General features: G+C 39.5%; 2 protein-coding genes and 1 long non-coding RNA gene across 42 annotated transcripts in view; 1 reads left to right on the plus strand and 2 right to left on the minus strand.

The window, feature by feature from the left end:
- Positions 1-4,825, minus strand: part of CA2 (carbonic anhydrase 2) — a 183,973-nt gene extending 179,148 nt beyond the window's left edge. For all 39 annotated transcript variants that reach the window (XR_008550617.1, XM_054692132.1, XM_054692140.1 and 36 more), the window contains exons 1-2: positions 4,667-4,825; positions 3,385-3,582 (exon numbers count right to left, since the gene is read on the minus strand). Coding sequence is in view for 38 of the 39 variants with exons in the window: in XM_054692132.1 (XP_054548107.1) it covers positions 3,385-3,582; positions 4,667-4,700 (232 nt within the window). In the remaining variant the exon portion in view is untranslated. The remainder of the gene's footprint in view (positions 1-3,384; positions 3,583-4,666) is intronic.
- Positions 4,826-5,302: 477 nt separating this feature from the next.
- Positions 5,303-14,395, plus strand: LOC129145394 (uncharacterized). 2 transcript variants are annotated; one of them, XR_008550927.1, is made up of 3 exons: positions 5,303-5,551; positions 13,959-14,064; positions 14,177-14,395. It is a non-coding gene; the product is annotated as an uncharacterized LOC129145394 (long non-coding RNA). The 2 variants fall into 2 exon arrangements; XR_008550928.1 differs by lacking the exon at positions 5,303-5,551 and adding an exon at positions 5,563-5,632.
- A 2,944-nt stretch (positions 14,396-17,339) lies between these two features.
- Positions 17,340-26,959, minus strand: CA3 (carbonic anhydrase 3). Its single transcript, XM_037504596.2, has 7 exons — positions 26,598-26,959; positions 25,646-25,843; positions 23,378-23,496; positions 22,199-22,291; positions 21,048-21,110; positions 20,000-20,155; positions 17,340-18,302 (listed from the first exon to the last, which is right to left on the minus strand). The coding sequence occupies exons 1-7, from the start codon at positions 26,629-26,631 to the stop codon at positions 18,183-18,185; spliced, it is 783 nt and encodes a 260-aa protein (XP_037360493.1). The 5' UTR covers positions 26,632-26,959; the 3' UTR covers positions 17,340-18,182.
- Positions 26,960-27,145: the final 186 nt, after the last annotated feature.

Here is a 27,145-nt window from a genome sequence, read left to right on the forward strand (position 1 = left end):
TGATTGGGCTGGTTTTTATTGCTCTGGATATGTTTTTCCCTTGATAACAACATTTCATATATTCTACATTCTAGAAAAAAACTTCCACTTCCTTGTTTAATAAAAACAACAGAAAATGTGGAAGAGATATGGGCAAAACTACAAAGGAGTCTTTCATGTACAAGAAGAGAAAGTTTTTCTGACATTCATTCCTCCCTCACCTTGTTTTTGCTGCACCTCCTTGGTGTCTAGAGCACATCGTGTGCTTTCTCAAGTCCCTAGTGTTTCCTCCAAGACACCAAAATACTTCAATGTAAACCTTATTTACACTGGAAAGTCCCTCCTGACTTACTCAGGACAAATCCTAAGCCTCCATGTGTCCACAGCATACCTCCTTGTTGCATTATCAATGGCGCAGTTAGTGTCTCTATTTCCTTGTCTTTAGACTCTAGGTATCTCCAGTGGGGGCTCTGGGGATACAGGACAGGGACCAGGACTCCAACCCATCCTCACAGTGCCTGGTTTACATGCATTTAATCTGTGTAATAAGCATGTTTTTTGGTGTAAAATTAGGTGAATGATACGAGTCTCTCAAGGACACAGGGTAAGAGCCCTTAGCTAAACCACTCGGTTTTCATCTGTTTCACAATCTCAATGTGCAAGTTACTTGAAAAATCTATGTATTACTCACAGAGATAGTTATAAAAGTGTGGCTAGTTCAAATCAATTGTTGCACATGCAGAAATCCATTAGAACTAGACATATTCATAGTAAGCAATTAAATAGCTATTTCTAAAATCCATCACATGCTTTAAAATGATGGAATGTTTGGGAACTTGTAAAAAAAATTTTAATTTTACAATCAAGTGATGGGAAGTAATTTTAACATTAATTAAAAATTTTCTTCAAAAATCTTCAAAAAGAATTACAGCAATTGCTTAGGCAGTTAAACGATGTGCAGACCTGACAACAGTGATAGTCATTTGGTGCAATTGTTATATGCCTGCCACTGCTCTAGGTACTTTTTTTCTAATCTTTCCTCTGTGGTAGATACTGCTGCTACTTCAATTTTATAGTTGAGAGAAATATAACATAAAGAGATTAAGTGCTATCAATCCTGGGCCACTCACCGAGAGACAGAGCTGGAACTTGAGCCAAGGTCTGTTACCACAGTCTAAGGTCACAGCTGTCAGACTACATGCTGACAAGTAGTCATATATTTCACAACTAAATTAGTAAAGAATATAGGATTTTATCTACTTTGGTCCTATTCATTAGACATTTGTTTCCTCCTTGTTTCAAAATAAGACTTTAAGTATCCCAACTGGTATGGAGCATCTAATGAGGTATATATTGGTGGCCATTACATTCACTGAAAAAAGTATTTATTTGGCAACACTGAAACATACATTCATTGTCTTTTTTGTTTGTTTGGTTTTTCTTTAACTTTTTAAAATTTATTTACTATTATTATTTTTTTAATTTTATATATTTTTACATCATTTTTAATTTTTATACAATGTATATATTTTCATCTTGGTTACAATCCCCATATAATCCCCCCCCCTTGTTTTGATGCTACTCTCTCCTTCCCCATCCAGTGTGTCTCTGGTTTATAGTTGCTTGTTGATTTTGATTTTTACTTTATTATAATTGGAAACAACCCAAATGCCCAAAAATAGATGACTGGATCAAGACGATGTGGTATATATACACAATGGAATATTACTCAGTTATCAAAAAGATAAACTCATGCAATTTTCAGCAACATGGATGGAGCTGGAAGGGATCATGCTCAGCAAAATAAGCCAGAAAGAAAAAGAAAAATACCAGATGGTCTCACTCATAGCAGGAATTTAGAAAACATTCATTGTCTTTTAAAGTAAGTTGACAGCTATAAACTAAAGTAGCTTACTTCTTTTGGTTTTCAAATAGCTACACAAAACTTTATAGCACCCTTTCTCTATGTATATAATACCACCAAGACCTTGGCTTGTAATATTACAATCTAAATATATAGTGTTCTTTACATGAAGAAATTGTTTCCCTTATATTTAGTTTAGTCATTTACACCCTGCATGGGAGGCATGATGGGGCGAGGCAATGTAGCAGAATCACTGAGATTGTCTTCAATGAATATTCTCCACTGAATCTAATACTCATATCTAGTAAGTCATGATACCATGCCAGAATGTGTGTGGAGTGGGGGAGGGTGATGCTGAAGGGAAGACATTTGTGTGAGGGGATGATGTCCGTACTGAGGTGAAGTACACACAGGGTACAGGTAGATGAAAACATTTTTAAGTGATCCCTTTATTTATCTTCAGTGAATTATTTCCCAGAGTCACTATATCAGAAAGTTAAGTTTCAAAAAAAAAAATTTTTAACAGTGGGGAGGACAGAAGACTTTTTTCAAAACTGTATGAAATATACTGGATAAGCTAATGAAAAGTAACAATCCACTTAACTCTAATAGCTATAATTGCATTTATGTGTTAGTATTAGATGTACTTATTCCAATTTGTTGACAGCATTATTGAGTGTTTACCCTACCTTTTTCCATTTTGGCCCACTTCATCCTCCACTCCCACACCACCACCACACGTACTGGGTCTGTAGCATCATTCATTCCCTCACCTTCAGAGAACACTCAGGAAAACAGGGCAATGGCAATTATATCAACCAGTGGGAAAAGAAGGCTGCTGCTATGTCTGAATGGGGCTGTTCTTTTATTTTTAAATAAAGAAAAAGACAGTAAATGAGCATCCTATAAGTACTCTGTTACAAATAATTATGAAAATTGGTTTTGTCAATAGCTGTTCGCCCAGCATCTCTAAAACATCTGTATTTGTGGAATGAATTTCTAGGTAGATATCAAGATGCGTTCCCACATTTACTAGAGTAGTGCAATGCCTAGAAAATACTCAGAAAGGCAGTGTTTCCAAGAATTTCAGTATTTTTTAAATTTTCAAGCTTCATCCTTCTTCTCACTGCTATCCTTAACATTATTCTAAGTACTCTGAATAGGCATCAAATATGGAAAACAAATTATTTTAGAGAGAATCTTATAAGTTCAATTTTTGCAAATTTCATCATTGCTGAGCTTTATTACCAGGGTACCTCACTTTATGTGACTTTCACAGGCATGACACAGTTGTTCAATGCCCTACAAAGAAACCAGGAATCTGTCAGGGGAGAAACAGCTTCAGGCCACTTCAAAGTAATTAGCCTACTTCTCAGAGAGTGGGACCTAATGAAGATTACCAGCAGTGCATCTTCGAGTACTAAGACAAATTGTAGTATTAAGGGGATTCCTGCCACTGCTCCCTATTCTTCCTTTTAAGCCGGGGAAAGGTCTACTGGCTACAAAGCACAAGGTTTTTTTTTTCCTTAACACTGACCTACCTGCTTTGTCCTGAGAGTCATCAAATTCCACGTTGAAAGAGTGACCATTGTTCAAGATCTTGTGAGAATTTGCTTGCTCATAGCAAACACACAGAGGCTTCAAGGCAGGGTCAAAGACAGCTGCTTTGGTGTCAATGTCAATGGGGGACTGGCGCTGTCCTTTGGCAATGGGGAAGTCCTTATGCCAGGTCTCAGGTCCTAGGGTTGAGAAGAGACAAGTGAATCTCCTAATGTGGGAGAGGACACAGTCACACTGCTAAAAAAGGGCAAAGATTCTGGAGCCAAGCTGTTCTGTTCCAATTTTGGTGGCACCCCTGGACAACTGAGTAACCTTGAGAAAACACTTACCCTGTGCCTCAGTTTCCCCATTTGTATTCTGAAGTAATAATAACATCGACTTTGTAAAGACTGTTGTGAGAATTAGAATAACACATTTAAAACTGTTAGAATAAATAGTAAGCACCATATAAATATTAGCTTATTTTATAAGCCTCGGTTTATTGAAATTCAACAAACGAAACTGGGCAGTCACCCACCTCAGGACGGTGATTAGGATTTGGGATATGCAACCTCACTTAGGACATTGAAGCAGACCGGAACTCGTTCCTCAGGCTCCAGTGCTGGCTGCAAGGGCAGAGTCACTGCTCGGGCCTCAGCCAACTACCTGGGAAGCTCCAGGTCTCCCCAAAATGACCAAGATACGTCAAACACCTCTCTCTCACAAGCAGGAAAACCCAGATTCACGGGCATTATATAGTCCGATTCCTGGTGACCCCCGAAGGTTATAAGTAGAGAGGTGAAAGAAAAAATCCAACGCAAAGGATTCAAGCCACCCACAAAAACGCCCCGGGACAGTTCGCGCTGCGGGGTCTTAGCCACAGGTGGTGCCGAGAATGCAGCAGGGGAGGGAGCGGCTCCCTAAATTCCCTGCGGTCAACAATAAAAATGTGTAACGAGCCCTCCTCGCTCCCTCCTCGCTGCGGGGAGGAGGGTCTCTCCGGCTCGAGACCCGCTCGGGACTGTCGTCGGGTCCCGCGGCTGCGCGCCCCCTCCCCGGGGCCCCGCGCGCCGCCGCCAGCCGCGGGGATTCCTCGACAGTGGCCTTGGGGCCGGGGCGAAAGGACATCCCCGCGCTGGGAGCGGCGGGCGGGGCAGACTCCCGGGGCGCACCTGAGCCTGGGGTTCCCGCGGTCGCGGCGGTAAACAGCAGGTGCGGGCGCCGCGGGGCCCCGGCCGGGACGCAGCTCCCCGCGCGCCGCGCGCCCCAGCCGCCGGCACTCACCGTTGTGCTTTCCGTATCCCCAGTGATGGGACATGGTCGCGCCGATGGTCTGGGCACAGCCGGAGTTGGTGCCTGTCCAGCGGCGGCTGTTTCGGAGCCTGCACGGTGTGTCCGCGGGTCGCGCCGTCCCCGGCTTTTATAGGCTCCCGCCAACTTGTGCTCGGGGGCGGCCGGGGGAGGGGGCCCAGCGTGGACCGGGGCGATAGGGGGGAGGAGGTGGCGGGCGGAGGTTATCTCCCCGCTGTCTGGGCGGGCCGCTGGGAAGAGCCGGGGGCGGGGAGAACGCCCTCTCGGCGGGCGCTCGGCTGGACCCAGGGGCGCTTCTGCCGCCGCCCGGTTCCCCGCAGTCCTCGGCCCGGGGCCCGGGGCCCGGGGCCCTGGGCAGGTAGACCTGGCTCCGAGCTGGGCGCCGGTGGTGGTGGTGGTGGAGCTGGCGGCACCCGGGCTCCTGGGTCGGACTGGGGGTGCCGAGCGTCTACGCGCACCCCATCCCCCTCCTGGGTGCGGAGTCTGGCGGCGGTGCTGACTGCTGGGGATCCGGGCCCCCGTGCCTGGCATCTTCGGTCCCCATTGTGATCGCATCCCTGGCCTCGGTGACCTCCTACCCCACCCTAACGACCCGGCCCGGTCCAGGGTCTCCAGCTCCGGAGGCTCGCTCCCTGGTGTCCCGGGCCCAGGGCTGCAAGCCCAGTTAGGAGCTATGACCTTGGGGCAAATAGGGATACAGTCCTTGAGGCGCTGGGGAGCGTGCAGCTTCGGGTGCAGAGAACCACGCGCCCCCTACTGGCTGTTCGTGGAATATTAGCGAGAAAGAGGCACGAGTCTGCGGCGAAAGTCCGCTGAGAGGCCAGCACCCGAGACTGCATTTCGATGCAAGCTGTGAGGGTATCATATGAAGCACTCATATCCTCCTACTTTCCTTCTTCTCTTTAAAAATTAACTTTGAGGGAAGGACTTACGAGCTTGGTACATATTGATCTAATACAACCCAAACTTCTAAAAATTCACCTTTCTCAGAAAAACCCGGTATAAGAAAGAATTTCTTGTAAAGAGGTGAAAACTTTTCCTGGCAAAGGAAACTTGGTATCTGGAAAACCTAAGAAATAATTACCAAAAAAGAAGAGATTTTGAGATATTGGCAGCATTGTGACTTTTGCATTAATGGGTATTTTCTTCCATACACACTCATACATATTTATGACTACATTGACATAAAGATTAATATCTTAATATTAAATGGATAAAAACATTAGTGTAAGTTTTTGCTATGCTAATCTTTAAATCATTATTTACTGTTTGTTTCACCTAGTTCTTTACAGACAAATATTTTTCACATTGAGATTTACTTGTTCTAAGATGAATTTTTAGGCAAAAAAAAATGCAGCAATGAGTTATTTTAGGCTCCTGGGCCCTTCACAAAGTGTAGTTGATACTTAAGAAGGGCCTTCTACAGCTGCATAGTCTTTTGTTGAGCCCAGTGAAATAATTTTGATTCTTTGCATAATTTTCAAATATTTACTTAACTCAGAGAGGGTGTTCAGTGCTATGAGATCCTTCACTAGGCCCTGGGGATAGAAAGCTGATAAGTGCTAATAGTTGAGTACAAAGCCTATAAATGTAAAGTGGGCTTTAAAGATTCAGTGAGGGTAGCTGGAAGTTAAACCTGCTAGAATCTTTGTCTCTCATTTTCTGTGAAGTTGGACTGTGGCTTGACCAACACAGGAAATGGCAGCATATTTTTATTTTTAAATATCTCTACAACTTCAAACACTACCAAACTGCAGTTCACAAAATGGATTCTTATTCAAATTTCCCCTTTCTCTCTGTCTTCTAAAAAACTAATTCTCAGTGGAGCAGGCCCTCCCCGCAGAGCTGCTGTTGGGGAGACTGTCACATGCTCACTGCAAGGCAGGAAGTGAGTCACCTTTGAATACTCAGCAGAAATCCAAATTTTCTTTAATTAATTAATTAATTAGTTAATTAATTAATTTTTAACAGGTAATTTGGGGTACCCCCATCAGGTATTACCACTATAGTGCACCCACCACTAACTCACCCATATTCCATCACCATAGTCCAGTGTGCCTCCTTCCCTCTTTGTTTTTTCTCCTCCCTTGTTCCAAATGTTTTTTTTTTTTTTTATTAGTCTTAGCCTTTTTTTTCTGGCCAGTTTTTTGTTCATTTGTTTGTTTTTTATGGTGAAGATGGTTTTATGTTTTCATGTAACTCAACCAGAATCCACGTTTATTTTGCTGGGGGCATTCTCAGCAAGCCTCAGGATTCAGTTAGGTACAAGATACTACTCTAATACTGGATTTTTAAAAAATGATAATAGTAATAATCTTATCAAGCACCTATGTTTCTACCATAGGGAAGGACTTGTTCATTTAAGAATTATTCTAAATAAAGAATTTGTACAGTACCTAAAAAAATATTCTTATTTTTTCTGCCCCATGAGTTAAAAATGGCAGTTGATTTATCAGGAAAATATAATACAAAAATCTTGCAGTCTACATTATAATTATTATAAATAAACATACATTATAATTATTACAATTTTAAAAAGCTTGCAACATATTAATATTGGTCAAAATATAAAATGAAATGGAAGTGTTTGAGATATGTGTTTTATTATTGGTTTATATGGTTTAACTAAAAAGCTAGAAAATAGTAAGACAGATAGTCTCATATTTGTCACCATTATAGTATTAAAATAAATATTTATAGAGATTAAGAATCACTACCATCTTGGGGCTCGCATTGGTCTTTCCACACACATCCTCTATCCTAGTAGTGGGGATACTGTATTCTAACTAGATACTGTATTGTAGTCATCAAGCTGTAATCCACCCCCCCCCCAACAAGCTGTTGACTGCTCTTTTATAAAGTAGGAATAATGGCTCCCACCTCAGGGTTGTTGCTACGATTCAATTAATGACTACATATAAATCACCTGTCACATGAAGCCATTCAGTAAATGATGCCCATTCAACTTATCCTAGAAAGCACTAAGCAGTTAGAATGTAATATAATGAATACAAAATTAAACACCCAAGCAAGAGAACAGTTAAGAAGAATGAGACTCCAGCAGCCTGAGGTTTCTTGTGAGGAAAGGGAAGTAGTATTTGGGTCATGGCCATGTCCATTCTAGCATATTTGCATATTTGTTTTCCTTATTAAAAGGAGCCCTCTGACATTGGGGACAGTATCACATTACTCACCTCTGTAGCCTAGGTTCCTATCTCCTCTATCTAGCCTGAACTCCAAGACAGACATGGTAACTCCCTAAGTCATGCTCTTTGAAATTATAAAGTTACGAACCCAAATGGAGTTAACAGCAGTTTCTCTTTATAGAAGTCAGTCAGTTAACAAATAACATTATGCTGAAATTAGACTTGGTTTTTGAATCGGGCTAATTTACTAGCTTTATGACCTGAGGCAAGTAGCTTGGTCTTGCAAATATACAGTTTCCTTCTCTGTAAAGCTAGGATAATAGTAATAACTGCCTCATAGAGTTGTGGTGAGGACTGAAGGATAAAAACTTTGTAAAGGATTTAGCACAATGCTAATAATTAGAACTTGATAAATGATTGTTATTCTTACTATGGTTTTTGATTTCCTATTATGTGTTTAATTTTGGATAATGTGTAGGCCATAAAATATAGTGTCATCTATTCATTCATTCGACAAATCTCAATACTATAAGGTACCATACATCAGCAAAGGGTTACAGCCATAACAGATCAACTCAGCCCTTGTTGACATGGAGTCTATGTGGGGATGGCTCGGAGTAGTTTACAATAGAAGAATAAGCAACAGAACAAGGAAATTTCCAGTAATGGTAATTAACATGAAAAAAATGGAATGAGACAGAGAATAATGAGGGAAGGGATGTCACTTTAGAGGCAGTGGTGATAAAAGACCTAGTTAGGAAATGTCATATGAAGAACCATATAAAGAAAGATCTGGGGAGGGACATTTTAGGCAGAGGAAACAATAAGAGGAGGTTACTAGTGGACAATTCCAGAACAGAAATCCTGTGACTGGACCATTATGATTGAATAGGTTAAGTCAGAGGCAGGCAGCCTGCAGAGCCTTATACAGCATGGTACCAGGAACAGCTTATGCTAATTGTACAGGGAAGCCACTAAAAGGTTGTAAGAAACGGAATGACACAAGCTGCCACAATATTGTGTTTCAGAACTAAAAGGAGCTTGGAGCTTATTTTATAGATGAGAAAACTGGCAGAATTTCACAGACTGATTCTTACTGTTCCTACAATTTCTTACCTTTGACTGTTGTAGAAATGACCTTTCACAAAAAGACCCAAACTCCTTTTCCCAACATATAAAATCATTTATTTCTGGCCCTGATTTTTCTTTTTTGCCCCCAAGTCCTCTACCATAGGATACAGAGGTACATTCACACTTTCACCCAGAGCCTGGGAATGGGCTTTCAAGACTTACCACTATATAACCTTGAATGATTGACTTCACTTCCCTAAGCCTCAGTTTACACAACCAAAATTTAATAAAAGTACTCAATGTTGATGAGTGTTAAATGAACTAATTCATGTGACCTAGTCATGTGAACTAGCATAATGCCTGGTATATTGTCAACTTCTCCTGTAGAATTCTTGTTATTGTAGTAGAGAAGTAGAGAATTGTATAATGGGAGTCAACTTTGTAAGAAAACAGACCCCAGTTGGGAAACTTGGATCTAACACTTACTTCATAACCTGAACAAACTAAACAATTATTCTGAACTTCACTTGATTACGTTGTGGTGCCAAGGGGGACATTCTATTGGTAGCTCTGGAGCATTATGATGAGAACTGCCACCAGCTATGGTTCTGCACATTTTCCTTACTAATGGCATAATTACCATTGTGGTGTTTCTCAAAGTAAAATAATAAGTTGGCTTTCCTGTATCTCTAACTTGGATGAAAAATTCACATTTGTTTAGTGAGTATTTTTGGAGTTAGTGCTTATATAAAAATAACACTTACTGAAAACTGATTATGCTTCAAGCACAGTTCTGAATGTCTTCTGTAGCCCTACTTATAACCCTGGGGCACTGAGGCATAGGTGTAAGTCAGTTTGCTGGGGATCCCTAGGAAGTGATCGAGCCAGGTGTGATATCAAGTACTTCAACACTAGCATTTGAGCTCTTAGCCACCTGGGGAGGCCTTGCTGAGAGCTAGCTAAGTGTCTTCAAGATGCTTGTAAAGGCTACTGTCTCATGGTGTTGTAGTAAATGACTTAGAATTATGTCTGCAATAATAAGACAGAAGGTATATCACCATACCAGCCATTTTTAGGGTTTCTTATCCCCTCTCAATATTAAAGTGGCACGAGATAATACTAACTCTGTGCCTAATAAACAGACGAGTCCAGTGCTGGCTTAATGGTCCAGGTGACACAGAGCCGTGTTTTGCAGGGTGCCTGTACCCTTGGTTCTGCTATCTGTTCCTTCTTTCATACGGTACTGATATCACTGTTTAACATATGTTGCATGCCCGGTGTGCTAGGCGCCATGGTCAAGCCTGATAAGCATTTCCCTTAGTAGCCAGAGTATAATGTCTCTCAAGTGAGGATTTGGAGGTCACCCTTTTTACTTTTTCTTTTTTTCTTCTCCTTAATGCTTCTAGGTATATTCTTGGCCCTCTTTTATTTCTTTCTCATTGAACATATAAACACTTCTGAGAAACATAAAATCCTTTCTGGAAGTGGTCTTTTTAGTCATTTGTGTATGCCTTAAAATCGCATTTCAAATATCGAATGCTTTTGCCCAGCTGAAAGTATTACTCACTAAGCAAGTTGCAAACTCTCTTCTTTATGCTTTGTGGTTATTTCATAATTCCTCTGAAACTCTCCACCCCTCTAGGGGCCTAATCAATGTTTCATATCAATTAAGCTGCTAAGGACAAGAGGCTTAGTATACCTCACAATCTTGACAACAGGTCCTTTGTTAGAGAAAACAAATTAAAAGGAAGAAATTAGGCTTCTGAATAAATATCATTAAAATATTATTTTAATTTTTAAAAAAAGTTTATATAGAGAGCTAGAGATTTATTTACCCAAGTTATGAGTTGGGCCAATGTACCATCCCTACCACCACCCAAAAATAGACCCTGAGTGATTTCTGATAAGCTTAATGTGAGTGCAAGTTTTTGCAAAGAATTTCCAACTACATTATAAAATAAGCCCTAGGTAGTAATTACAAATTCATGAGTACAAATATGATCTTGTTTTTGGAGGGCAAGAAATTTACCTGAGCTGAATCTCTGTTTAGCTGAGTAGGGTGGAATCTCAGTTGATAAAGTTTATTGAATTATCAAAAGTATGCTTTGCTCATCTCTGCCATGATGCACACGTTTGGAAGAATTCTCTTTGTGATGGATGTGCAGGTGCTGTGAGCATCTTCACACGGAGTTGAGTGAATGGAGAACTAAAGTCACACATGAAAAAAAAAAAAATAGAGGCAAATTTACAAAACTTCCAGCATTGAAGTGAATCATGCCATTATTATGAGTCCAAACTTAAAGACTCATTGCCAACCTGCCTCTTCAATATGCACATTAGAAGCACTGGTGCAAAAAGATACAAATATACAATTGGAGACTCTTCTTTTATAGCTTTAAAAATATGTCTCTTCTATACTAAGTTAAATGTGTTTGGAAACTTTGAATTTGCAAATGACAAGGCTTAGATATGTGTAAAACTGCTTCTAGTCTCCCATTCCATGCATGATATCTTTATAGAGCAGCCTCGGCAGCAATAACAGTCTTTGCTTTCCTCCTAGAACTTTTTGAGATGCAGTCACTGCCCTTCCTAGCATGAAGACATAGCTCCCACCATCTTATGGACTCAGACCAGTATTGAGTGTTTTAGGATATTCATTGCCCCATCCCTCCTTCCATCTTTATGTCCATCTGTATGTCCATCCATCCATCCACCCATCCATCTATCCCTGGATCTATCTGCCTTTCTATCTTTCTGTCCGTCCATCTGCCCAGTCATCTATCCCTTCCTCCCTTCACTCAACAAATAGTTTTTGACCACCAACTTGGTTCCAGATACCATGTTAGGTATTGGGGCCTCGGTGATATAACAAGATTGGTAAAGTTGTTACCCTCCTGGAAACTCTGTCCCCATATTCATCTCTCTCTCTCTCTCTCTCTCTCTCTCTCTCTCTCTCTCTCTCTCTCTCACGCGCGCACACACACACACACACACACACACACACACACTTCCATTATACATAGAACTTAAAGGTATTCTTGTTACTCCTAAAACTGTTTCCCATTGAAGAATCCAACCCTATCCACTGTACAGCAGTCTCCTTATTGCTTTCTAATTGCACCTTTTCCTGTTTAGCTCTGTTTTTCTCAGGACTGTCCTGCTTGACTTACACATGTTCTAGCCTTGCCAGCCCCTCTCTCTGGGATCCTGATCCACCCATATGCCCTAGTGACTGCCCTGCATCCTCTGTTAAACTGCATGCACAAAGGAGCAGAAGTGTGAATTCTCTAAGTTGCATAGTATTTTCAAATACTTCCATTAGTAATGTACTTTCATGGGAGTCAAGCCCTTGGGGGAATGACTTCCCTTCAACAAATGTGCTTGGAAACATCCAAATTTCAAATGAATTGAAGGAGTGTGATAGAAACTTACGGGACATGTTGAAACACAGAATATGCATAACTAATGCCCAAAGTATTTTCCCTGAGCTTCCAGAGTCCTCTACCTGGAATGATTTATATACAAGGGAGAACCTGATTCCCTGTTTACTACACAGAGACAATTCTCCTCTGGCTAAAATTAGCTTTCAGATCACTGGGTTTTATGCTGCTGCAGTGCACTTGGTCCCCAGTGACGCTGCCATTTGACTCCCTCTTGCTGCTGCTGATGAACTGTGATTATCTACCTGGTCAAGTCGCTGCATGGCTACCATTAAACAGCTTCAAATATAAACAAGCTCATGAGCTCTGTCGTCATTCCCTTGATCCTAGATTTTATGCCTAAACTGTTTTATTTCCTTTTGTACAACTAGAGTTGAATCACCCTAGAAAGGATAAACTCATCTCCCAGGTTGACTTATACACCTCATTCAGGATTCTGATTTTATGACATGCCCAGACAAGCCCCAAATTAATTTTGTGGCAGGAGATTTTCTGTATTTAAGGATAAGGACATATTTTTCCACTTCATGCAGCACTCCAAGGGACTCTTTCCTGCCAACATTCAGAAGTCAGTAAAACAGAATGAACACGAAGGCTCTCTGCCTCTGTTCTTTGGTTTATTTTCTGGATGTTTGCTAATTGTACACTTCCTCAAATCAGATGTGGAGCTTTGGAACAGAACAACCCTCAGGAAAAAGTCTCTGGTCTCCATGGATTTACCCCTTCCAGCTCTGTGCTGGTTTCTGGTGTGGGCATTTCTTGGTTTTTGTACTGCATAGGATGGGACAGCAATTATCCTAGTTGTTTTTCAACAATATTTCCTCCAATGTCAGCCACAGAGGGGAACTCACTAAGGGACTCCCCCTTAAGTGGCTGCTTTAATATTATCTGCATTGCTAAGATGTGTGTTCATGATGTTGCTAATAGGCATGATGTCAGTTTGGAGAGGTGTTGAGTTAAGAGAATGTGGTCCTTGGGGTCCCTTTAGAAAAGTTGCACCAGAGTTCCCCTTTCAGCAGCACATGGCAACTTTCTTCATAAGGCAGAGACATTTAGTTATATCTAAAAGGGCAGGTTTTTTATATAAAAAAAGAAAGGAAAGAAAAGGCTTGCACAGACATAAGCAAGCAGGAGAGCTGCCTCTGAAAGAGATACGTTTGTTCAGAGAGATCCAGTTAGACACCGGCTGGCAGTGTTGGGACTAGAGCTGACTGTTTGATAGGGGTAGATTGAAGAAAGATATACCTGCATAGACACAGGCAGGCAGGAGAGCTGCATCTTGGCAGTGTAAAAATTGTATTGATTGTGTGTTCTTTTAGGGAGGGGATTATCCTCTATTGATGGATTAATTACTTTTAGGGTGTGACTAGTTTGATTTTTAAGGGCCAGTGATTATCTACAATGGCCCCCCATTTCATATTCCCCACCTCTGGTCTGTGCTTCTGAGTATTTCTTTAACAGCCTGATAGTTGCTATATCAGTCTGGGCCTAAGGATTTTTTATTTCTATAGCTGGTTTAATGACTATGTTAATCATTTCTACACCAACCTCCAGCTTCTAGTCTTGTGACTCATCCATCCTAAATTTTCTTCTCTTAACTTCCGTCAGATACATCAAGAGAGAAACATTGTTTTAGACATTGAATAAGCCATTAGAATTCTTCTTCGTTGAAGTGAAATTAACTTACGGAAGAAGATAATAGTCAACCCCTAATGTAAGTTTTATTATTATCTGATAGAATAACTATTTTAAGAGGCTTATATGCATTATCTTTTTTAAAATGTGAAACAACCTCTGGGCAGATACTATATCATTTCTATTTACAGGTGATGGAGACTGAAGCACAGAAATGAACATGCCTGAAGTGACATAAACAGCAAGCGTTGTATAACTTGAACCCAAGCCTCCTGAGGACAGAACAGGACTGTAAAATGTTCATTTCTTATTTATTTAAGTTTTAGTTCAATAACTACTGTCCTTTCATTGACTAGGTCTCCCATTAGGCTATTAAAATTCACACACACAAAACACACACACACACACGAATCTCTCCCATCTTTTCTTTTGTAGATAGATATAAATGATTAATCATAAACATTTGAGAAAAGGGAATATGGTATTCATTTTTTTAATAAAATAACTCAATGATCTACAATAAGGAATAAAACACAGCAAGACTTTTCATTTCAGTCATTTTAGTAATTTTGCTGCCACCTAGTGATCCGAATGAAACTGTTTAATATTTTGCTGCCATCTAGTGACAGAAATGAAAATAACATGCAAACTTGTTTGGCACTTGTCAAGTTCTACTTTAGTGTAGCTTTTTTAAAAAATCATAAAATGTGTATACATTAAATCTGAAAATGTTTCAGATCTGATGCTCACAATTATCATTCTTTCCTTGTCTTTTCTCACTTTTCTCGTTATGCTAATATATTTTTCTCACGTCCAGAGTTGTTCTTTAAAATCAAATCAAAAAAATATTAGAATCTGAAATCTAATTCATTTTATTTAGGTGTGATTTTTGATATGGTTTTGGAACATAGATTTTTTTTTAGACAAATGTTATTTGTGCCAATTTTTATTTAAATAGCTGACATACTAATTTTTCACATGTATCAGAACTGTTTATAGTTGACCAAATTCAACCACATATATTTAATTATATAAATGATTACAGTCAGACACTGAAAGCAGCTTTGCATTTTCAGTTTAGAATACTTATCATCTGGGGCCTCCCTGGTGGCTCAAGTGGTTAAGACGCAACCTATGAAACTACCCGCAGCCACTGCAGCACAAGTTCAATCCTCGGCCTGCCAGGGAGCAATCCACGACTCTCCTGACTTGCCCGCTGCTCCCCTCAGCAGTGTGCTTCAGTCAGTCTGCCTGTTCTGTTCCCCATTCTGTCTCTGGTGAATCCTCTCACCCCCACCCCAACACCTCTGGCCGGTACCCCAGCTTTTGTATGCATAAATAAATAAATCTTTAAAAAAAAAAGAATACTTATCATCTACATAAATATTCACTGATTGCACGTAAGGGATTTTGGGTCAGTGGTCCTGAATAGTTATTTCTTCTTTATAAAAATATTCTTTCTCCCCATTAAAAGGGTAGGGGTTATAATATATTTACATTGTTAAAATCTATCAGTGTCATATGTTCATCAAATTATTGTTGGTGATGCCCCATTCATAGGCTTTAAGTATATAATCATCTGAATATTATGAAACATTAATTCAAATTACTTTCTGCCCTTTATTGAAAATGTAAAACGTCACCAATGATCATACCCTGAAGAACAAAATTTGGCAGTTGCTGAAACATTTTCAGTATAGCATCTCCTAGCCACAACCTCTCTATAGGCTGCCTGTGCCTGAAATGCAACCCTTGGGGGGCTGTGAATTATCAAGAAAATGAACCCCTCCCTGATGAAGGACAAAATTTGGGAGAAAGTTTTATGTTGGGTGGTAACTGTGAATATTGGCAATGACCCAGAGTAGGGGGAAAATATGTTCTTTTGGAAAACTATCATGTGAAGTTAAAGAGATCATTTCCCAAGGAGCTCTAAACTAACTAAAATGAACAAAAACCAGTATTTCCCTTGGGCCTGTCTGGTGGGCAGGGGTTAAGTCTCAGTGCTTTCAAGCTATTAAGCTATCACCAGCCACTGTGGCATGAGTGGGATCCCTGGCCGGGGAGTTGATCCACATGGTGCAGCAGACCTCTCCTGTCTCTCCACTGTTGCCCCTCAGCAGTGTATTTCAGTAGATCCACCTGTTCTGCTCCCCACTCTGTCTCTGGTGACTTCTCTTACACCCGCCGCACCTCTGGCCCACACCCCAGCTCTTGTATGTATAAATAAATAACAAATAAATAGTATTAGCCTTAATCATTTATTGTGCTGTTTGCGGGGGAAAAAATGAGTATTTGTCCTGGGTTCACCCATGTTCATGATATCAGTTATTTACCAAACATTTACTGAGTGCTTATTAGATGGCAGTCACAAGATTAGACAATATTAGGAGAATGTCAGTGTATAAAACTCTTATCAGTACCTTCATGGAGTTCATGGTCTAGGGAGATAGCTGCTTTTGAGTGGATATTTTCCCTTACAACAATTCCAAACCTGCTGTCTGTGAACCTGAATAAGTAAGATTTTAGTTGGACTAGGTTATATGTTCCTCCCCCACAGAGAAGTTATATTGGATACATTTTTCCAGTGCTCTAAACATTACTGAGTGAGTACCCTGAGAGAATCAACTCTGTATTACCACTAATGATCAAAGCTCCACACCTCCTAATTTCAAGGGATTTAATTAACACATCCATTTGCACTGACCAACCTGGTTTTATTTCACCCAAGTGGTAATATATTAAATAACTTTAGCCTCCCAGGACTCTGTCACATGACTTGACTTCTGGCATCACAGGACTCACCTGACCCAATACCATTTTCATCCCTTAGAGTAATGAACTTATTGCTGCCATTTGCTAAAGTAAGTTAACATACTAGCCAGCGATGTGATGAAAAATGCATCAAAGCCACTGCTTGCCATGCTTGCAGATATTAAATGTTTTGAATGTCTTGGTGCATGGACTTTTGACATGGTAAACTATCATCCTAATGCACATTTAAAAAGATAAGGACATAAAAGCTATAGTCTGACTTGATCCCAAGCCCCTAAGCAGCACCCACAGTACTGGTATGAATCCCAGAAACTTAAACCAACTTTGAGATCTCTGGAAACTATTCCAAACTTTCAAATGTATGTGCACAAATCCTCCTTCGTGTGTGTATTTCCTCAGAAGACTAATTGAGTTAACTGCTCCATGAAGAATGTAGTGGCCAAGAAAATTCAAACTTAGCCCATTATTATCACCCTACAGTTATAAAAACAAACAATGAAATTTTACCACTTTGTTTTATACCATTTTTTGAAACTTATAACCCTTTTTATCATTAAAAAAACACAACACTCGATTGTCTGCATTCATTCTTTATTTGTTTTGATGAGCAGTACAATTGTTTTTTCTTCAAGTGCAGTCATTCATTCCTGCATCTTCTAGGAATCATTAATTCCATCCTCAAATTGGAAAGATATCAGCAGCAGTTTTTATTTTAACAAGCATGCAAAGATAAAAGTAGTAAAAATGTAAAATAAATGGCCCCCCTTCAGGCAAAGAAAATGTTAGGATAAAGTCAACTATCTTATGAAGAAACTCCTATACTAGGTCAACATTTTCTTAAACTCCTGATCTCACTGTGTTTCCTTGTATTGATAAACAAAACCAGGTAATATTTCTAGTGGATGAAATTGTATTAAATAATGAAACTCTCGATAGTTTTATTAAAGAGTTGAAACACGCTGTCATCTCAACTTATGCTGTCATTTTAATATCTGGCTTATGTTTAACTGACATATGATCTTCATACATCTCTACTCCTAAATATAGAATTACTCATTATTCCTTTGAGACAGACAACCTGTAAAAATAGTAAAACTGAAGCTCTGTAAAATTTAAGATAACAGGAAAATGGTGCCCAGAAGCTATTTTTCTCTTTCTTTTCAACTCCTTCCTTCTTTGAAATCTTACTAGAAATGCTACTTTTTTTTTTTTTTTTTTTTAGGAAAGATGATTATTAGAAAGGCCAAATGTTTTCATATTAGATCTTGCAAAGTAACTTTGGTTTCCTGGTGATTTCATCTCTTCCATTCATTGCTTAATATGGAAAACTGAAATATACTTAGAGCAAGGGGTACCAAAAAGAGCAAAGAACCAAGCTCTCCCATGGCAGATTTCTTTTCCTGAAGAGGGCAAGCTCCCATCACCTCATTTGAAGGAGGCTCTCACCACCCTGCCCTTGATGGGCTGTGGGGGGCGCCAGTTCCCCACCAGGGGCACTGGGGGCTCGTTCTCAGCACTGGAGAAGAGGCTCCGCAGCTTGGCCATCTGCAAGGGCAAGGACAGAGTGTCACAAGCCACCAGAACCATGGACACATGATGCAACAAAGAGTTAGAAATCGCCAGGTTTTCAAAGAAGACAAACCAGAATACCGATTTCCAATATTCAGTCCAGAGCTATTTAGCCAGCAAGTCATATAAACCTTTTGGTTAATTGTAGAAGCATCTTTCTTCATTTTATATAGGATGACCATTGCCCTCTAGCCAAAACCTTTTGTGAAGCAATTATTTTGAGAGGTCAGTATGAGGTACTTTATATAGGAGGAGTTGACAATATTAACGTATCAGTGCAAATAAGAAGTTTAACTGCCCTTTACTGTGTAACTTTAAGGAGTCAATTTTTTTTTATTTTTACTTAAGTACTTTTTACTTTAGCAATATCCTTGCCAGGATTTCCTTAACCAGAAAAGGCTAATGACATTCCAAACCTCTTTTTTTTTAGAACTTGTCTACCCCATGCTCAATTCTTTAAATGGTGCTTTTTTAAAAAAATATTTTATTTTATATAATTCTTACAACATTTTTCATTTTTGCACAATGTATATGCATTTTCATTTTGGTTCTATTCCCCATACAATTCCCATTCCCCTTATTCTGACCCTAATCCCTCTTCTCCTCGCCCCTCCCCCTCACTGTAGTGTGTCTCTGGTCTATAGTTGCTTGTTGATTTTGATCTTTACTTTATTACAATTAGTCTTTTTCCTGGCCCCTTATTTAGGTTTTCTAAATTCCTGCGATGAGTGAGACCATCAGGTATTTTTCCTTTTCTTTCTGGCTTATTTCGCTGAGCATGATTAAGGAGTCAATTTTTTTAAGGAACAGAAAGAAATTAAGAATCATGCTACATTCTAAATGTTAACTGAGTTTCTCAAGGGAAAATTTAGGAAATCTCATTAGTAACACTATATTTTTATATTAAAATATTTTAGCTTTATTCCTTAAGAAAATTTCATTCCTCTTTGAAAACAGGTAAGCCAGTGAACCTGATCATTAAATCTGATCTTTTGATTAAAATGATTTTACTATTAGACATTCATGATCTAAGTTGTGTCTGTGGTGTTCCACTGTATTAACCTGTCTGTAACCTGTCTCTCTTGGTGTTCCTGCCCATTTTTTTTTCTCCCAGTCTTTTCCTTGAAAGTCTCTTTAACAAATACTGCAAAGAAGTTCTTTGATCAATAATGAGAAGGGATGCCTCAGCAGAGCTGCCTCCATACATGGAGTTTGAAACTCAAATCCTACACTTGCCTATGTGATCACGGGCTAATTACTTAACTGTTCTGAGCCTCAGATTACTTATCTGTACTACTGGGAAAAAATTATACAATCTCAAGAATCTTACATACCCTTCATTAACGCCCTTCCCCAACCCAGGCCTATACCTAATCACTGGTCTCCATTTGGGGGTACTCCAAATTAACCAAGTCTGTTAATAATCTGAATCTTTAAACGTTTCTAAATTATACACTCAGCCACTCTTCAGCATTATAAGCACTTTTAAATTATTTGCGTTTATCCTGGTACCCTTTTGGAAGTAAAGATTTAGAAAGTTAAACAGATTGATCGTAATTAACCAGGGCAAACAATGAAATCTCCAGGGGTAGAACTGTTCTGTAAGCATCCATTTAGCCAATATATAAATTGGCTCAGCCGATATGTAGGCTTAGCCCCTGCCACTTGCTTACCTGGTCGGAGCTCACGGTCATGGGCTCCTTGAGCAGGAGCCACACAATGCACTCCTCGCAGGGCGGGGTAGTGAAGGAGCCATGGTAGGACCAGTAGTCCCGGCAGGCGGGAAAAAGGCAAGATGGGTCGAAATTGGTGAAAGGTGCTTCTTTGCCCTGGGAGAGAGCAAGCGCATGCGCAGTGAGCCCATGCAAGCGCACCGCCCATCCTAGGGGTCTTACCAATTGTGAGAATGGATTTCAAATGCGTTAGAGAAAAAGGTAACTTTTCAACAAAGTGCCTACCTTTCAGAAATAAAGGACAAAGAGGGTAAAGCTGATTTGCATGTTATGACTTTCTCTGGCTGTTGTAACATTTTATTCCTTATTAACTGTAGAATTCTAAATCTATTCTCAGAAAGAGTTCACATCTGAACTTTACAGAAGTTATTTTACGTAAGTTAATGACTTGGTTCTTGATAATAAAATAGGTTTGCATTTTTATTGAATAGTGAATACTTTCTTTAGCCGTAAAAAGTACTAGCGTTTGATTAGAGTAGTTCCAAAAACAATCAAAATGAGTCTGGTATTTAAAATATATAGGTGCTACCTAGTAGAGAAAGGGCAAAATAAGGACTCAAAAATTTATTATCCCTGCAAATTGGCACAGAGGGGTAGGTGGGGGTAAAGGCTGACCACTCAATTTCTCTCTCTTACGCTTCATGAGAAAATAACTATCTGAAAGATGATGATGGCTGTGAGGTTTAAATAAGCCAATATGTGAAATTGCACTAAAAACTTATATATATATATAAATATTTAGAAACCATACTAAAAACTAAAAACATGATAGTGTTTATTTTTATATGTACATTTACATTTTAAGTGTAATTAAAATGTTATATTTACATTATAAAGTTAAAATATAATGTTAAATATAAAATAAAATGTTATATTTACATTATATTTTAAGTTATATTTTAACTGAAAGACTTACACTTGAAATATAAAAAGAAAATATTGATACAACCTGCTTTATGTTCTAGGAGGGGGATTTTTTTTTTTTTACCTTTGTCTTAATTTTGTCCAGTGCATCAAGCACCAGCTGGAACTCGCCTTTCTCACGTCCTATCTGTAAGAAAATAGAAAACCAATAATTATATTTTCTCTTCTCTATAATTTAGAATTGTCTTGAAAACTGATTTTGATCCATTCTCTACAACTAGTATTTATAAAACTTCCAGAATATCTTGTTCTGAGTAAAAAACGTAATCTTAATCTTCCCCAAGATGTTAGAGTATATATTTTCTGAACTAAACTTGGACTCCAGGCCTTTGAAGTACAAAACCACAAAAGTACACAATGATCTACTTCTATTTCTCTACTTCTACTGTCCTTGACCTTCTCTGCAAAGTCATTCTAGTTTTATTAGAATTAGAGCTGGGATAGACTCAATGTATCCAAAACTGAACTCACTGCCTTTGTCTCAGACCCACTCTTCTTCCCATTGTGTTGTGTTCAAGCCCTGAAAATGACCCAGTGAATTCAGAACATACAACAAATTAGGTCATTCAAAAAGAAAGAAGTTAGATTTTCACCTCTGACTTGAAATCTAGATTATGTTACCACTAAATTCATGTGGTAATGACACTAAGCCCTCTTTAAACCACAACTGGCTCAACAACACACACATTCCATGTGCTATCTTAGCCTGGTATCATGTGCGTGGTGACCACCCTAAGCCGAGGGGATATCCAGCCAGGGATTTGGCATCCAGTGGTTCACAGATTTGGCTTTTCTGGTTTCCAGTGCAATCAAAATGGAGCAGAGAGAAAGGATAATGAACAATACCACCCTTTGCCCTCACCACCACTATAATAAGCTCCTTCAAAGACTCTTGTCCCAACTCCAACACACACACACACACACACACACACACACACACATACTCATATATATCCCAAACCTTGAGAAAATTTAGAAGTACTTGGGGGTACATACTAGAGTATGGCAAAAGGCACAGTTAAGGGAAAGCTAAACATTTTGAATTGACCTTAGCAGAGATTCTTTGATAGGGGAATGGATAATGAATTGTATCCCTTTCTCCCCTTTAAACAAAAGAAGGAAATGAAATTTATGCTACTCTAAGTGTTGATAAAGTATCAAAGCTTAAAATATATGTGTATGTACACACACATATATGACCAATTCTTATTTTACCTTCAGAAAAATGCCAACCACAGCTATTCCATCAGGTTGCTTCAGAGCTTCTGCAAAAGAGTTGTACTTTGGATTCCAGTGAACCAAATGAAGCTGAAACCATAGAATAAATGTTATAAGGGAAACTCCTAGAATAAGGACACAAGTATAAAATTATTAAAGCCAATAATTGTATGATCTAAGGTGGTTGAACACTGTCATAGAAACTAGTATGATGTAATATTTTGGTGATTTTTTAATGGTCCAACCAGAAAGTATATAAATTATGATACACAGATTTAGAATTTTGAATAAGTGATCAATGAAAATTTTGACCTTGTTAAAACAAGTCAAAAAATTTACTTCGTTTTATAATATTGTTCTTTTTTCTACCAAATTACAGTGTAACACAAGCTATAAACATGAAACTTTATCATCCTAAAACTATAGTTAATTGGGAAATGATGAAAAATAAGGGGGGAAAATTCTTGGGCATTTCAGCTACAAATTATGTTTTTCTTTGGTGGGTTTAATGAGACAGCAAGTAGTATTTGCTCATATTAAATTGTATCTGTATCTATATATGTATGCATAAATATAGATATATATCATTTATACATATATGAACAGATATTCATGCATATTCCACATTAAGAGACTAGAACATGAACATTAACCCAAATTCCTAAATATTATTTTTAAACCACTAATTTCTTATAAAAGAAGCTTAGGGCATGGAACAAAATGATGAACTCTGAAACCAATCTGCAGAAGATAGAACACTAGGTCTAGCACTCACTGGCTGTTGAGTGCCTTTCTTATGAAACATCTCTCAGTTTCATCTTTAACCTTACCCATGGAGCTGCTGACAGGATCAAGTGAATTAACACTGGTAAGCACTAAATAAGTGTTAGCTATCCTTATCTTTTCAGTTCCATCCAGAAGTCTGATCCCCTTTTTTATTTTCAATTAAGCTGTTATCCAGTTTCTTAAAATAACCTTGAAATTCCTAATGCATGATGGTAACTTACCTATACTCTCTTAACTGTCTAGCCTAGAATGTTTGGCAGTTTCAGCTTATATTAAAATGACTACAGTTCTTTTATAACTACAAGCTTGACGCAACACAGTGCATGCTGTACTGTCATTTTTTAGTTTTCATTGTGTGAGACGAAGAGTGGGTCAGGATCATTCGCCTACCTCGGCGGCATACTTGACTCCATCCACCGTGTGCTCCGAGCCATGGTCGTCAGATGAGCCCCAGTGAAGATGAAATTGACGGAGCCGGTAGGGCCCAGTGAGAGGACCACCTCTCAGCACTGTGATTCAAAGAAGCTAAGTCAGCAGTGAAACTCACACCTCTTTGCAGAGGCCTGCTTTCAACAGGCACTCTGAGAGCCAAGGCTGGATGAGCAAAAAATGCTGTCAGTCTGTTGGGCTGGTGGTGCCTCAACATAAAGGTTTGGGATATATCAAAAGAAATGATTTCTCTTATTTTGCAGATTTGTTGTACTATTTTCAAAATGTCAATTTAACATTTATGAAAATAAAATTAAAGTAACAGATGGGCAATAAGGATGCAAACAACCAAAGAATGGGTCAGTCACAAGTGCAGTGGGAAGAACATGATAGTTGAGAGCCAGACAAATTTGGGTTCCAGTTCTGGCTGCCTCCCCTCTCCCCCCACCCTGCTACTTGTGTGTTTTCAAGCAAGTTGCTGAACTTCTTGGAAGGTGTTTTTTGCATTTGTATGAAAGCAATAATAATAGTAACCTTTCAAAGTTTCTATAAGGATTAAATGAGATTAAAGATTTTCACAGGACCCAGTATGCAATTGCTGAGCAAATGTGAATTCCTTCTCCATGTCTTGCCTCCAACTATACTTTTCTTTTAAGACTATAAGCAAGCGCTTTCATCCATGTCTCCTTTAGTCTGTGTCTATTCAAATGAGATGAAATGTAAAGTTCAGAGATTTCCCAGGGAATCAATCAATGTGGACAGCTAAAGTAGATAATTCTTGGTAACATTAATTTCAGCTTTTTGTCCAAATACCTCAACTTGTCATTTAATTTGGTTTCACTTCATTAAGGCTGGGCAGTGATTTAGAGGTTCAAATATTTTCCAAAGGATATTGGAAACTATGTAGAAACCCCAAAATCAAGATTTAGCAGTGGAAGCTACATCAAAATAGAATTTAGAGGGTAGCAATTCTAGAAAGGATTGAACAACTATTGATGATGAAATGACACAATGAATGCTATAATGTAGGTCTAAAACAATAAAACCAGGCATGCATAAGCTTTATCATGTAGAAATGACTGTTTTGATACATTGCATTTTTCCTGTTCAACCTCTAGGAACAGCTATTATCTGGACAGATGAGTTCAATTTATTAGGAGGAGACATATGAAACTATCAGTATTCAAAATGGCAATTTCACATGACTCGCGCTAACAGATACTGTTTGGTTTTGTTCTTTATCCTTCAAAATGGACTTGGCTTACATGGGGAAGGGATAAGTAACAGCACCATGAGATTATTGTTTAAGAAAATACAAATTTCTATGGTACTCCTTACTCAGAGCCTCCTAGGAGGAAGAAATTATGACTCTTACTCTTTACTACATCATTGAGAATATTCACTTTCATACACCAGTAAGGATAATTTTAACTTTTTACAAATGTGGTTATAAGAAAAAGTATTATTATACACTAAACACCCAAACATTAATGAATTTATTATTATTACTTCATTTATAGTGAATAAAACATTTATCAGATTTCTTTTATTTCACGGATTTGTTTAATAGCGTAGGTGAAATAAAGAGATGTTTTTAAGTATGTGTTTTTTTCATTTTCACATACACAAATCACTAGTCAAAAAATTGTCAGATACTTCAAAAACACTCAACAAAAGGAGTAACCAGATAAACAATCCATTGAAGCACTGAAGGCTAGTCTTCTTGATTCATATAGTAGCCCTATTCTCTCTCCTGGACTGGCTCCCACCAACATACCAGGGGAAGAAAGTGCCCACTTTGTTTCTTTGCTATTTTTCTTGCTTGTAGAATGGAATCTCTGCCAAATTTGGGAGTAGGACCCTCACTCTGCAGACCATGGTCAAGAAGCACATGAACCCTCAGGTATAGTAATCAGAACCCAAAGACTCCTCGTTTGGACCCATTACCACCCCCTCCCTATCAAGTCCCACATCAGGACTGAACTGGCAACATCTAACTTGTACATGGGGTCATTTTGCAGCAGCAAAGTGACTAAGGTTAGAACGTGAGACATTCCTCTTCAATGCATAAATACAAATTTTCATGACTGGAGCAAAATGAAATATCATCTCCATTTTCTGAGAGGAAGTTGCCCCCTGTTCCCACTAATTCTGTGGAGTCATAAATCACATTTTGCTATTATGAGCATTGAAAATGTCAATGTGCCTCTACCTTAGTGTCACACTTACTTGATCTATCATAAGTATCATCAAACACAACCCTGCAGGTCTTTCCATTATTCAGGATGGTCTTAGCAGAGCCGGGGTCATAAGATGTTGACCATGGCTGCAGAGAAGGGTCATGCTTGATGTCTTTAGTATGCAGTTCAATGGGTGACTGGTTGTCTCCCTTGGCAATTGGGTAAATCTCATGCCAGTGATCAGGACCTGGAAAATAAAATAGAGGGATTTAGTTATCTTATGGCACAATCCATGCCCTTTTCCCAATCGACTAAACCAGCAAAATACACAGGCTAGACAATGATTATGAAAAGGTCTTGGATTTCACATTGGGAAATGCAAGTCTTATCATTTGACACCTGTTCATAGTATTGTAAATAGTGTATCTGGAGAGTATATTGAACTCAGGATATTACCCCTGACTGCCCAAGAATAAAACTTCAAAGGCCTATTTTTGAAATGAACTTCATACAATTTACTGATGCCATTTTCTGTCATAGAGCTGGAATAAAATAACACTGACCAAGTGCGCTTTTCAGTGCACACCCATATTCTTTTCCCCATGGGTCAGGCAGGAGCCCAGACAAAACAGGGATTCTGATACCAATACCAGATCATGGTTGCCCAGTATGGTGGAGTAAGGGACAGTGAGGAATGGCCCTCAGGTGATCTGACTTCTTGGTCAGAGGTAGTGTGATCTGGGACGAGTTACAGAGCCTCTCTGCTTCAGCTTCCTCCAGTGGAAGTAATTACAGCTCCCTACAGGGAAAACTAAATGAGGGGAAGGTAAAGAGGTCAGGAGCATTGGATACTTGATAAGTACTTACTAAGTAAATGTTAGTTCCCATCCGACTCCTCCACCCACATTTTCAAAGGCATACCCTAGAGTTACCCACTTCCGGAGCAACCCCGGGGCTCCTCAGACCCGATCAGGGACCAGGGCTGTGGCTGCTGCACTCACCGTTGTGGCTGGCGTAGCCCCACTCCTTGGCCATGGTTGTCCTTCTGGGCAGTGGACGACTCCTGCTTTCTCTCTCCGGCGTCGTGCAGAGTCCCCGCGAACCCGCGCCTTTTATATATGTCCCCCACACATTGCATGGCCTTATTAGGTCAGCGAGGGTGGGGCGGGGGGCTAAACTGGATTGGGGTGGTATTTGGGAGGTGGAGTAGAGGAAGCCAATGAATTCCAAGAGTTGGACAGCTGTCGGTGTTGGGGGGTGCGGGAGGTGGGGTGATATGGGCACAGGGCCCCCACCCCCTCCCTACCCTCTTCCTGGAACCGCAGCTCCGGTCCCTCCACCTCTCCCTCGGGTCTCCAAAAGCCGCAGGGCTTTCTAACACACAGCGGCGCTGACCAGCAGAAATGCGGGCGAATTTCACTGCACCCTCCTCCCTCCTCCGTGCATTTTTTTTTTTTTTTTTTTTTGAGGTTGGTGGTGGGGGGGGGCGGGTAATGGTGAGTCGTAGCTGTGCTTTGCCACGAATTCAAGTCTGCACCCCGGTTGGGCT

The sequence above is a fragment of the Talpa occidentalis genome, unplaced genomic scaffold (genome assembly GCF_014898055.3).
Source record: "Talpa occidentalis isolate TD23 unplaced genomic scaffold, MPIMG_talOcc4v2.1, whole genome shotgun sequence".
Taxonomy (NCBI): Eukaryota; Metazoa; Chordata; class Mammalia; order Eulipotyphla; family Talpidae; genus Talpa; species Talpa occidentalis.

Excerpts from the sequence above, each read along its gene's own strand:
- CA3 (XM_037504596.2), bottom strand. The coding sequence starts at position 26,631 with ATGGCCAAGGAGTGGGGCTACGCCAGCCACAACG. Across the intron at positions 21,111-22,198 it reads TGGTTGGCATTTTTCTGAAG|ATAGGACGTGAGAAAGGCGA; the intron begins GTAAAATAAGAA and ends ATTTTCTTACAG. Across the intron at positions 20,156-21,047 it reads TGGACAAAATTAAGACAAAG|GGCAAAGAAGCACCTTTCAC; the intron begins GTAAAAAAAAAA and ends GCTCTCTCCCAG.